This window comes from Etheostoma spectabile, chromosome 8 (assembly GCF_008692095.1).
Source record: "Etheostoma spectabile isolate EspeVRDwgs_2016 chromosome 8, UIUC_Espe_1.0, whole genome shotgun sequence".
NCBI classification, from domain to species: Eukaryota; Metazoa; Chordata; class Actinopteri; order Perciformes; family Percidae; genus Etheostoma; species Etheostoma spectabile.
The window spans coordinates 11,083,361-11,097,404 of NC_045740.1; the positions used below are offsets into that span (position 1 = coordinate 11,083,361).

The 14,044-nt window shown below is 40.0% G+C and overlaps 1 protein-coding gene across 2 annotated transcripts in view; it reads right to left on the reverse strand.

Moving 5' to 3' along the window:
- Window positions 1–14,044, reverse strand: part of shank3a (SH3 and multiple ankyrin repeat domains 3a) — a 194,746-nt gene that overhangs the window by 33,519 nt on the left and 147,183 nt on the right. For both annotated transcript variants that reach the window (XM_032524481.1, XM_032524483.1), the window contains one exon: window positions 10,026–10,139. In XM_032524481.1, coding sequence (XP_032380372.1) covers window positions 10,026–10,139 — 114 coding nt within the window. The remainder of the gene's footprint in view (window positions 1–10,025; window positions 10,140–14,044) is intronic.

Below are 14,044 nucleotides of genomic sequence, written 5' to 3' on the forward strand. Positions count from 1 at the left end.
CCTACTCTAAAAATGGAAAAGGTCTGTACGCTTGCAGACAGACACTTCTCTTCTGTCTTTACTACATTTGCCCTTATGCTTGATCACATTGCAAGTTTCTCACATTTACAGAAGGGGGCTATTTTTAGGTTATCCTACAAGATACCATTTTAACATTACATGCAGTATGTCTACAAGCGAGCCATCTGCTTGCCCTCTATTGTTGTCAGGTGATGGCATCAGAGCAGTGCAGAGAGTTGTGTGGAGACGGAGTGACTTACCCCAGTACAGGTCATGCCTTGTGGAGTTTGGATGCTCTGCCTTCACAACCGTTACCACCCCGTCTATCCTGCTACACAGCACAGGCAGATCTGACACCAAGACTGGACAACAGTCCATTTTTTGACAAGGAGGTCGCCCCTCCTGCCACTGGTCCGTCTCCCAGCTCAAATCACTGAGAAGAGCTGGGCCTGGCCTCCCTCTCATTCTTGCCTCGAGACAATTAAAAGCACTCCTAAAATGCCCATTTTGTGCAGACGGCAATTCAAAATTCCCCAGCAACCTTTTTTTCTATAAAAGTCCTGCCAGATTTCTTCGTTTTGAGAGTAAAATGAAACTTCCTGGACAAGTAGCAATGAAAGCAGTGTCAGTGTCTCTGTCCTTAATGTCCCATTTTATTTAAGCCTCCAGCCAATAACTCCAGCATATATTTCACATCTCTGCATCACTGCTGTCTTTCTTTTTCCTCCTCCCCTCTCTCAGAATTGGTTGGTTTGAAGAGCCTTCAGAGAGCTCGTTGTTACCGTGTAAGTGTTGAAGGCAGAGACCAATGGCTATAAATACCTCTGCTCTGTCAAAGTGGAAGCCTTGAATAATTCAGTCAAATTCAGACAACAAGAAACAACTACTGTACAAGCTCTATAAACACTGAGACAGCTCATCACAACATGCCTTTCAGTCAAGGTCAAGACAAGCAGAAATGCACCCACACAAACACAGACACACAAACACATATTCAGAAATGAGAAGGGAATCATGAGAGTACGAGTTATCAGTACAGGAACAAATATATCTGTAACACTGAATCCACAAGCTGAACTGAGTGTCACTGCTTTAATCAGGAGCATTATGCACTGGAACTTCCCTCATTGGTGACTGAAAGCATCACTGTCAGCTCAGCCATATGATAGAAAGTATGCTGCATCCTGTTTAACAGCGTCCTAAAAGATGGCTAAAGTGAACATTGTGGATGTTTGAGTGGTTCATTCCATCACTCCTTTCTCTCCCCCGTCAGTTCCTGTTTCCTCTCTACTGTACACGTGTAAATTAAGGCAAAAAAGAGACAAGAAAAGCAACAGAAACAATCATGTTGAAATTTGGTAGCTTTTGAGCTATTAAACTTTACAGTAAGCACTGCTTATATAGGCAGATGAAATAAATGTGGTAGTGGCCACACACTACACCAATAAAAGAAAAAAAAGTATATAATCAATCAAGTGTATATTATCAACATTGGCTTGATAGCTAAATTGCATTTAGCTCATAAGGAATAAATGACTGTACATTCAACTTGCAGTTAGTAAAAGCTACCGTGCTGTGTGCAAAGCTTTCTTTTTTTTCTCCAATGCTTATGTTGGCCCAATATTGTACTCAACAGAAGAAAACTTATTATTTTATATATTTTGAGAAGCCGTCATTGAAAACTGTTGGAAAGGGAAGGTACTTTAAAAAAAATATCTGGCAGGCAATTTGGATGAACCATCTGTCTATCAGGTTCACCATTGTTGTTTTGAACGAATGGTTGTGGCTGTCACACACACCTGAACCCCGCCCGTAGCTGTCACTGCTGTGTGTGATATGTGATCCCGCGATTCTCGTGTGATCTCGTGAGGTCGCGAGAATCAAGCTGTCGGCAAGGTAAGGGGACTAATGCTAGGAGAGAGATGGAGGGAGTGAGAGTAAAAAATGGAGAAAGAAAAAAGCCTGGGGTACTTTGGTGTAAAGGTAGGCATGTTTAATCATGCTTAATCATGCCCAGTCAGAGGGATGCTTTACAGCTCTGCTAGTTGCTCTGTGGGTTGCCACATTTTCTAGACATGACACCCACAACAGTGAAACACAGTAGTTGTCAAGTCATGGCATTGAAAGAGTTTATGTAAACAAAATGATTAAACCAACTGTGTCAGAGTACACATAAGAAACCCAGTACTAGAGGTGAATATGGTGTGTAAGAGCAGCCATGACACTGTGAAATAGACTTGACTTTCAGTGGGAAATACAGTAACCTGCCAATGTGTGTACACGGTTGTTTATTTGTGTGTGTGTGTGTGTGTGTGTGTGTGTGTGTGTGTGCAGATGACCTGATCCAATACCGCCCCTGTCAATTGTGATATGTCTCTGCTCCACTGTGAGACCTGCTTCAGCTTTGATTCATTGTTCAAATAGCATCACCATCTATTATGATTTGATATGGATGTCCTCTAGAGAGAGAGAGAGCAGGAGAGGGATGCCATAACACACTCGACTGACTTCTGATGAAAAGTACAGATAGTAGCCATCACTCTGCTGCGAACAAACAAACACAACACACACACACACACACACAACCACACACACACACACACACACACACACACATCTTGCAATGTGTAACTGTGAGTCACTTGATGTGCTTTTTTTTACAGGGGTAAATGGCAGAATTTCTGACCTGCCAGTCTTTAACATGACTCAGCTAACTTTATACCAAAAACATCTTCCAAACTGTGGTTTACCATTCCTGTCCGTTCTTCTCTTCTGTCTGTTCCTGTTCTCTCTCTCTCTCTCTCTCCTCTAAAAAAGATGGATAGTTGGCGTGTTTTATGGGATACAAGAGTATAGCAGTAATAAAATGTGTGCGTGCATAAGCAGGCATGGAAAAAGCCGCCCATTTTGGGTGTCAGCATTTCCCAACCACTATGCATTTTAAAAGGGTCCCCACTGGAGAGTTTTGACTGAACTCCTTCTACGTGATAAAATCGGGGCTGGTCGGACAAATTTACAGCATTTGGAGGACGTAATGGAGTAGTTGTTGAAAGGTAAAGCTTTTTTGTAGTTTTTTTGGTTTGCCCCTTTAACTTTAAAGAACATAAAACTCAGAGAGTAAATCAGAACTTAAGACAATTTTTTTTTAAATTGCGGGAAATTTAATCACAAAAAAAGAGGATAAGGGACCGGTGAAAAACCCCAGGGGGTTAAAACAAAAAGGACAACGGGATGATAAAGCAATAGTTTTTTTTACTCAAAAGGTTTATTGTTGTATTTTTTCCCCACCATCACAGTTTTGGTTTTGTTTTTGGGTTTACTGTTTTTAGATAAGACTTTACGGAGACAAAGACATACAAATTAAGTAGGCTCCCTTTTAAATGATGGTTCGCTCACAAAAAGTAGTTTGTTTGTATTAGCAGATGACCTAAAATTCCCCTGAAAATTCTTTTACGTTATTTTTTTAAAAAAAAAAATAAAGCAGCTAAAACAGCTAACATAAGCTCCAACTATCCATTTTAATAACGGGTGATGAAAAAAAACCCCTGGCTTCACTACAAAATTACCAAAAAATACTTAGTTTATTAAGAAAAGGAAAAATAATCTTACAATTCACATCACATGCCTTATGTGACAATAACTCTTTCCTTTTGTGACCAAATGTGGCTCCCTGCCCCAGGATACAGGACATCTTTTGTCCGATTTTTCAAGAGCACTATCTCCCTAAGATCCAAAATAAATTTCTTTCTTTTTTAACAAGCTCTTTTTTGGGTCCATTGTTACTATGTAAACCGTGTAGAGAGTTGTCACTTGTTTCCCGTAGGGGTTTTGCTTTAGCCTGAAAACAGGGGGGGTTTTAAAATTGGGAAGTGTTTTGAAAGTAGCTATTTAACAAAGAAATTATTTGAAATATGATGTAATATAATCTAGGAAAGAAGTCTCTGATGATGGGGATTTATTGTTTAGAAAGGTTTTTAAAAATTAGTTTTTTTGACATTTCCCTTCGCTTTTTTAAAACTTTTTTGATTTTTAGTTTTCTATTTTTCATACTTTTTATTGTATGATATGTTGTTTTATGCTTGGTTTCTGATGTGAAGCACTTTGGATACCTGCTGGTTACTGTGAAGTGCTATATAAATAAATGTTGATGTATTGATTGATTGCACCTCGGCCATGAATAGGTGAGAATCAAGATACAAAAAGCCCACACAGACCCCAAATTATTGGGGAAACTATATCAATGAGTCCTCACCCATCCAATGCACCATGTCTCTAGCTATCTATCTTTTACCTCTTTCTACCGCCATACCCTTAAACTTGCTCTGCCCATGTCAGTCTCAGCTGCCGCAGCAACGCTGGTATTTAAGCATTCTAGGGGAGTGCAGACACACTCCAAAACTTCTTAATGGGCTGGCTAAAAATAGCTCAGGCTGGATCTGACTGGGCTGATTCATGCGGCTGTGAGTCATTCAACTGTGCCGCGGTGTAAGTGGTGTAAGGAGAGCGAGGGAATACAGTGAGCAAGCACAAAGAAAAAAGAAATAAAAGTTGTCATGCCTGTTAAGATACGAACCATTGAGAAAATTAGCATTGTCCCACCACGGAGAAAATGAGCTTTGTTATGTGGTGTGTGTGTTTTGTGTGTGGGTGGGGTGTGTGTGTGGTGTGTGTGTGTGTGTGTGTGTGTGTGTGTGGTTTGTGTGTGTGTGTGGTGTGTGTGTGTGTAGAGGCCCTGAAGGACATTCAAGACTGCAGGGCACCCTAAGAAAAATTAAGGTGATATAATGGAAATGGGGTAGTAAAAAGCATTGTGACTGTCATTTCCATTTGGCTGTAGCACACCTATTTCTTATTGGGTGATAGCAGGATGGGGTGGGGTCTTTTGGCTGGAGGGCTGTAAGATCCTAACAGATTGCAGCCAAGAGATTAACAGTACCATTGCTGAAAATGAGTGGCCCACGGCAATTTGGTAGCATCATTAGAAAGGGAAGAGCAGTTCTTACTCACATCATTATCCCCTCCATTACCATGGGTAAACATCTACTATTAACCCCCACATACAGGCTAGCAGCATGTGTGTTTTAAGAGGGAATGGGGTGTTAGCAGGATGGGTGAAGATATTCAAGCATAGCCTACATATTTAATAACTGTTCAACTTTACAACTTATGCTGGACTCTGTTTAGTCTGGAGAGCACAGTTGGATGCCGCACTCCTCTGCAACAACAACACATGCTCATCGCCCCTCATCCGCCAGTCGTTCAAGCCATCCTCTTTCCCATTTTTCTCTGTTTTTCCCCTTTTGACATCTAAACATCTCCTTTTGTTTTCTCCCTTTTCCCCTCAACCCCCAAATGAATGTGGCCGCAGGTATTGGGCCCATTGAAGAGAAGATAGCAGTGGGGGTGACAGAAACATAAGAAAGTCAGTGAGGGTTTAAACTGTCCTTTTTATTGGCACCTGCCCCTTTTCTTTTTTTCCTTTTAGTTTTTTATTCTTGCTAGTCCCTCCCAAACCCCCTTTTTCCCCCCAAAACTGAAACGCTTTTTCCATCATCACATTTTTGGTTTTTCCCTGTCTCTTCATTGCTTTTTTAAACCGGCGAAAAGGTGAAAAAGAGGGGAGGAGAATGGTAAAAGGGATAGCACTTCAGATCGATCTAGGTATTTACAGTGGCAGAGGGAGAGAAAAAAGACAGGGGGGAGGGAGGGGGGGAGGAAAAGAGAGAGAGAGCGGAAAGGACAGGGAGAAAGAGGAAAAAGGAGAGCTTTGTACTGGGTTCTAATTGTAGAAAGGCGTTTTTCCTGCTTTCCTAGGCTGAGAATTTGCCCAATGTCAGTGAGCTTCAACAATTGCCTTAGAAAAACAACTCTGGGTTTTGTGGGGTTCGGGGTGTTTTTTGCTTTGTCTCACTTTGTAATTAATGATGATGAAAAAAAAATTTTGTTTTGGTTTTGAAACCCCCGTAGGTTAAAATTCCTTTCATAATTTAAGGATTTTTGCTGTGCAATATTTTTGGGTTTTTTTTCTTTAAACACAAATTTAATCAAATTTAAATTATTAATTCAAATTACCATTGGGGTAATTCTGTATGGGGGGAAAAGTCTTTTGGGGCCACTGTGCGTCGTGTAATACTGCGAGTGGCCTCAACATCAAACATTTCCTCACAGCCCAGAGCTGTTTCTGGACTTTAAAGTTTAAAGTGTCAGCGAAACAGCAGTTGGACCACCTTTATCTTTACGTAATGTGACACATGTCCGAGTTGTACGGCATGTGTGGGTGAAGTTTAGTGATGAGAGGGATTTAAATCAAATCTTTGTCTTTTGATTGGATCATTTAAAGTGGATGTGGTTGGGCGAAAAACAGAGTGATACAGAGCTGTAAAGAGAAACATGGCTGTGAAGGACTGTCCACAAACACCTCCGTCAACTGTGTAAGTACATCAGGAAGCAGAGGATGAGAGCAAAATTAATAATGAATTAGACCTCAACCACATTCTTTGGAAATAAACAAAGCTTTTTCCATTTGACATACAAACGCATTCTGCACCTCCTCCTATGATGCAAGCAATTACAATCTCAAGACATAACGGCCACGTGTGTTTTTTATGATGGTGTTTGTCAGTCGTCTTAATCTGATTGGATCCATTTATGAATAAGCCCCGAGTTTAAAATGAGTCATCAAAACTATTCTAATGTTTTCCAGGAAGAGAAACAAATATTTCATCACAACACAAGGACCCACTGTGTATGAAAAAAGCTCTGTGTTTGTGATGGTAAACTATCAGACTTTTATCAAAAGTGAGAATGAATGTTTGGTGAAGATTAAAAACTAAATCAAAGCATCCCCGTTTTAATATCAAAGAAAAACAACAATTCCTAGAGTCAGAGAGGAAGGACAGGGGAGGCAGAAGACACTTTTAATCGTTATCCGAGGGTTCAGAGTTTTTCAGGATTTATGAGTGAGTGGGGCTCAATTTCAGGCCCATCTCCCTCCCTCTCTCCCTCCCTCTCCTCGTTCTTTTCCTCTCTGAAAGACACACGCTGACATCGCCACTTTGCTGTCCTTTAGAGGATGCTCCACCATCCGTTTCCCTCGCTATCTGGCCCTTTCTTTTCCACCTTCCCTTATCATTCTTTCACAATGCATTTAAATGGGGTATTTAGAGATTCTGGCCTTTTTCGTCTCTTCACACATACTCTGAGGTAACCTCAATCCCTCAACAACCCTTTGAAAAGGGAAAATGTCCCAATTGCTCCAAAAATAAGTCCAAGGAGATGATGCATGATAACCCCACACGTAATAGGGAGATATTTATGACAAACTTGTCCTTGGCATATTTCCAATATATGTGCTTGTTGCAGCCGCTCGCTGAACTTTTTCACAGGATGACCAGATGTTTTTTCATGATGCTGCACTTTGTTTCCCCTGAGACCACAGCATCTGACTAAATGGTGATGTGGACACGTTAATCGGATGTACTCGTAGTTACAAAGGGTTCCATTCAAATCTGTCACAAAAGGGTGGGTGGCAGATTAGTCGGCATATTTACATTGTGTAATAATATAATTCATACAACATAGTTCTTTAAAAGATGCTGACCTTTAAACATATTTACAGTGTTAATACCATTTAAGAGGGACTGCAAGACTAGGTCTGTTTTGTTAAATAGTGTATTTTTTATTTTTTTTATTTTTTATTGGTTTTCTGTATCACTATAACATCAGGGGTTAATGCCAAGTTGTGTTTTGTTGTTTGTAATCTCAAGCACGATTGATTTCTTCACTTATATGAAACATCTAAAACTCAAGCTCAGACATGTTGACTGTTGACAGACATTGTAAGGAATAACAAACTGATGTAGAAGTTGATGAGGAAGGTTCTGGGGAAGGGGTAACACCAAAAACTAATTTACAAAACGTCACAAAAATAATTCCTGGAATACACTGAACAGCACAGAGTAATGATACAAGTAATAACACAAAAAAACAACTTACTGTAATTGGTAAAAGTGCAACACCCTTTTGCAGTGCAATTCACTGAACTGAGCTTGTCACTTGTAATTATGTGTCTTTGGAAGCTTTCCACACCTGATGCTGTACTATGCCACAAGTTTTTATTCACACTCAAATTGAGCTTTTTATTATTAAAGTTAGAACACTGTAATACCAAACTTAAAAACAGTAATTAAAAGTGGAACATGTTTAAATCATATATTCAAGATTACATGAATTGTTGAGACGACATGACAGTTTACCAGTAGTTTGCTGTTGCATTTCCTGAAAAGTGTCCCTTAATCTTGCAATTGTCTGTCTACATATTTTGAACAAACTGGTCGACCTTCTCTGTGCACCTGTGTTTAACTAAGCATTAATGAAGTCTTCCTGAAAGCTCGCCAATCTAGATTGGAAAACTCAAGACAGTCAGCATGGAAGGCAAATGTCAACTAATGCGGAAGGAAAGACACACTTCTAATAGCCTAAGCACAACAGGTTGTTTTAAAGAGATATTGCCAACTGTGTCTGTCACTTGAGTTTACATTGTCATAATGGATCTAGGAACAGGATTCTGCATTATGCTGTGACTTAGATTTTATAGTGGGGACATTTTATCTAATTGATACAATTTTAATCAAAAAAGGTAGATATACTGTCCATGGCTGCCAAAAATCAGAGTAAACACAATTGCTGATCCTTTTTTTTGGCTGGCCAAACAAAGGTCAAAAGATTTACCATAATAATTTCAGGCAACTTACAAACTTGTCAAGAGGACATCCTGTATATTTGATGAGAGTAAACATGCAGGGCACTTGAAACCATGTCCAAACTGCCTTTAGTCTCAACTTAAATTGTTGTCTACTGCTCCTTGTATCAAGTAGACCAACATCTTTTTTCACGCAATCTCCTACTGGTGTTTATTTAACAATAAACCATTGTCTACGTCGTAACTAGAGAGTTGCAGGCACATTAGATAATTAATGTCCTGTGGATGCACAGGTTATGTCATTGCCACTTTGTGCACTGTGGTTTAATCATTTCCTGATCATTAAAATCTCTACACAGAGTTTTTCATAAAAATCAATATTTAATTTTGTAGGCAATAGGGGTTGGTTGTAGAAGAGCTATTTAACTGAAATAATTTCTGTAGTTGACGAGTGGTTAATTAAAAAAAATAGAAAATTTAAATTAATGAGAAAATCAAGAAAGGGATCAACATGATGACTGTCTACAATAAAATACTAATGATAAAAAAAAGTCACAAATGTTCAAGCCCTAAAATGTTCTGCGTCGCACAACACACACTGTGTGGTAATGCGACGAAAGTGCGTCTCCCTATAAAGAGAGACACTGTGCGCATTTAGGCACAAGGCACAGCATCGTAACTTATTGATTATTCAAATCTCCAGACATGCCTATAATACATTTACCTCTTAGTAGTGTTTGTTTGTGTGTTTTTGCATGTATCAGAGAGACAGTGCTGCTCTCTGGCTGAAAAATTACAGACTCGGTCTTGGGCTTAAACACCATGGGCCAAAACCAGGCTAAAGTTCTTTACCCTTACAGGGCTCTAAGAAATTGCCAGCAGAATGGCAGACCAGGGGGATGATTCCCATTTTTAAAAAGGGGTACTGGAGTGTGTGCTCCAATTATTGTGACCTTCAGCATGTACTTGGGCAGTTTGCAGTCGAGTTGAGAGGTTTCTCATTCATTTACAGCGTGCTTTTTCCTATTTATATTTTATAGTTTTAGGCTATTTACAATAAATAAACTACAAACAATAAATCACTTGAGACATACACATAACTGTCAAAATATTTTGACTGATGTTTTGTTTACTTGATCACAAATACATTAGCATATGTTCTGACACCATAGCAAGGGCTATTGGACTTCCTGTGCTGTTCAGCACCATGGACAGAGCTATGGCCAAACACCAGTGCAACATACTACAGCAAGATAGAAACTTGTTGCAGTGTGCAGTATGTACATGTACTGTATGTGTGTGTCATTGTGCATGTTCATCTTACCTAGTCGTGGGTCAAACTGCCTCATCTGAACCTCTTCCACATAGTCTGCTGGAAACCAGCCTGTCCTCCCTTTGACCGTGCCTTCCCAGAAACCTCCTTCCCCTATACTCAGAACTGAAAAGAGAGAAAAAATAAGGGGGTCTAAATCAGTCAAACATGTCATAAAACATGCCTAGTTGTCATCGTTGTGAGGTTGTAGAGTCTGTGGAGCCTGTAGAGCCTTGGAAAAAAAGACTAAAAGGGACAAAGGGCAATATAGCAAAATGAGGTATTAAAGGGTTTCCCATGTCCGGGTTTAAATTAAATGGGTGTCCAAAAAGGGGGGGGGGAAGGGAAAAGAACAATGGAGACAAAATTTTTATAAAAGACAGGAAAACTGAAAGGTAAAAAACTTGATCTGTACTAATTCCCGTAAGTGTTTGGGATAAGGGCTTTTTCCTTTTCCCAATACATTTTTGGGGAAATTGAAAATACAGAAAAAGCCCGCGGGAATAAAAAAAGAAAAGGAAAGAGTGGGGGGGAAATAAAAAAGAAGATAAAAAAGAAAAAGGAAGGGAAAGCTAAAGAAAGAGGGTGGGGGGGGAAAAAAGAGGTATTTTTTAAGTTCTGCTGTGGTAATTAGAGTGAATTATATAAATTTTGATTTTCCCTCGGACAAAGGCCAGGCTCTTTCTCAACCTCATCCATTATTCCAGCAAGCTCCCCCACCACAACCCACAACGCACACACCACACACCACACACCCCCAACCACCCAAAACCCCCACAAAACCCCCACACACACCACACACCACACCCCAAACACACCACACCACACCCCCCCACACCCACAAAACCCCAAACCCCCTCAAGATCACCAGCGGGAACTGAAGCTTTGCCGAGCGAGGCCCTTTTCAAACCGGTTGCTAAAAGGGCATATAGGTTGCAGCCCAACGCCTTTAAATGAGTGTCTACCCCTCCAAACTCTATTCGCCTGGCATGGGGACAGTCACGGGGAAATCAACCTGGGGCACTATGAAAGCGCCAAGATTTCCCTTCAGTGACATATGTATGGTTCGAAACATCCCATTCCATGATTCCTTGCTGGTTTTTTAAAAAAAAAATTATTTTTCCGGGACTTATGCTGCCCTTCCCCCACATCTCCCCCCCCCAAAAAGTAATTTTCATCCACACCCTTTCAAGACACACATAAAAAAGGCAAGGTGGGAGTGTGTTTAGAAAAAAAACAAGTTCCAGTTTAATTTTAATGCATGTTTTCTTTCAGATTTTTCCTAGCGGTTTTTGTCCCCCCCTTTAGCAATTAAAATAAAATGCCTCTGTCATGTAAAGTACAAAAAGCACCTTAAAAGGGGGGTTATTCTACCTTTTTACTGAAAGAAATTTAAAAAAACCTACCCAATGCAAAAAAAAAACAATTTTTAGAAAAGGGAAACCCCGTTTATTTTTTAAAAAAAATATGACATGCATTTGTTGATGGAAATCCCACACCCAGCAACCCCCCCCACCCCCACTCTCCCAAAGCAAACAAAGAGAAGAAAGAAGCGGTGGGGTAAGGGGGGGGAAAAAAGGTTTATCGTTTCCCACTATAAAAAAATGAAAATCAGCACCAGAGGATCCACGTTTGGGACCCCCTTTGATCTCAGCTTGCCCCAACTTTTAAACCCCTCCCTTTTATCCTGAGAGCAGATTTAACTCCATCTTTTTTTTTGCAGGTTTAAACCCTTTTATTTTTCCCCCCCAATTTTCGGGAGTTTTTTCTAAATGACTTTTTTGGCCCTGGTCTCCTTTCCCCCCTGGGGGGGCCTCTGCCCGGTTTCCCCGTCTAATTTAAGGGGCCCCGGGCATGGGGACAGGGGGCCGGTTGTGCTCTCTGTTCTCCTTTGCCCAAAAATGATAAAAAGGTGAACCTCTAAATTGTTTTCTCGGCCGCCCTAACCCCCTTTTTCCCTTACCCCTTTAAATCCCCCATAAATCCATTTTCTGACCTGAAAAAAAAACACCTGAAAATTTGGAACGAATCGCCCACGAAAGGGGAAAAAAAAAAGGCCTGTTGTAAAATTTTAAAAAAAATTTCATGTACAATTTAAACCCGGAGGCTGTTATTCCACACATTCCATATTTAAATTTAATACAAATGTCCCTTAAATTTTTTTTAAAACACACCCCGGCATTTTGGGAATACAGAAAAACCCAAATTTTAATTGTCAGTGAAGTAAAGGAAACCTTAAACCCCCCCAAAAGCACCCCAAACATATACACCCCAAAACACACACCAAACACAAAAAAAACATAACAAAGAAAACCCCACTTTAAGTAAATTATTTTTATAATCCCCCACAATGCCTCATATTTTGGGCAAAAAGGGTTTACCAAAAACACCAGGGAAAACCTGAACACTGTAAACTAAATTTCACTGACCCTATAACACTCTACTCCTTAAAACTGTAACTAAGCCAAAATAATGCCTAGCTGATCAAGTGATACTGTGGATTTACACTAAATCTGGTTCCACAGGCTTTATTTTATTCAATCACAACAACCACATACATGTATAGTACTGTATATGTCCACACAGCAAAAAGGCATGCATGTCCAGTATGTAAATGCTCTTACATGTACCTCTGCTACTGCTTTGTTGCCACACCGTGTTGGCATGACAACTGTCCTTGTGAATCAGATGTAGGCTCAAAGGAACCAAGTGCCAGGAAGAAACTCAAAAACTGCATCTCTTTACAGGAGGATTTGCATTAAGTGTGCCGCGTTGACGTTTTTGTCTAACGAGACCACTATGAGACCTCTACCATGTAACATGAGACTACCATTTTAACACAATGGGCCAATGCGTGACAAATGACATTTTTGCATTTTTTTTTTTTTAAATCAAAGATTATTAAGATAAACTGATTAAATCCAAAAACAAACATTGCAAAGCAGTCACTACTAAGGTTAGTAGATGTACTTGCTTTTGAAAAAGCACATGGTTTCTAATTGGCAGAGGTACACTGGTGACTTCAAACAACTAAATTTGGTCATCCACCCTGAGGAAGATTATATGGTCACATTCTGCACTGAAGAATGTCTGGTTTAGAAAAATCCCTTTCTAGTTTATTGGACCTCTTCCATGCAGAGACATTTGACTATTAGCTCTTACAAATTACAGCTAAATAAATAAATGAAATAAAATAAATACTAAACTAAAACTAACAAATATGTATTTCTGGCAAAATAATTGGTATAATTTTGATGCCAAATGGCAGGCAAGGGATAGCTGGAAATCCAGACCCAAAGGATTAAAGGTCTGGCATTGAGTAATAAAAGTCTTGAGGGGGGCCATGTTAAAATTAGGTTCATTATGTCCTCAGTTGATATTAGGTAATATGATGCTGTACTGTTCCATATTGTGTAAAGTTTACCAAAAGGGGAGCGCTTTTGTGTGAGCTAAGAGGGCGCGTTTGCGTCATTGTTTGTCCCATTTGTTATGCGTAGCGTTGAGAGAAGCTTTGTGACCGTGAGACTGATGTGTCCGAAGCTAAATAAATATGCCAAGAACGGCTAAAGATGATTCATCCCACCGCCAACTTATTCTTCCGAATACAACTTTAGCTGAAACCAACAGTATAACATAACTAAAACGGGTTAGGGGCCAGGAGTTTTTCGGAAGATAAGTTTGTCAGTTCCCACCGTTTAGAAAGTCCAACGGACCGCGTGCTAACGGACTACTAGCTAGCAAAGAAAAGAGCAAGCTAACATGGCGGAGCAAACGAAGGACGTGCAGGTTGCCTCGACTGACATTCGACGGAGATGAGACTAAGTATGGGCCCTTTTGGGGGACCAAAAGTTGGGACAATTTTCATTTAGAGGGCTAAAGAACACTGTGCGGGAAAAACCGAAGTCAGAACCGAGATAGCAGCAAAATGCTCAGAAAAAAAGCTGACGCATATGCAGAGTTGATTTTACTGTTAGATGACAAAAGCCCCTCATTTGTATGAGGGATGCGCCAACAATGGAAGAAAAGCTTTT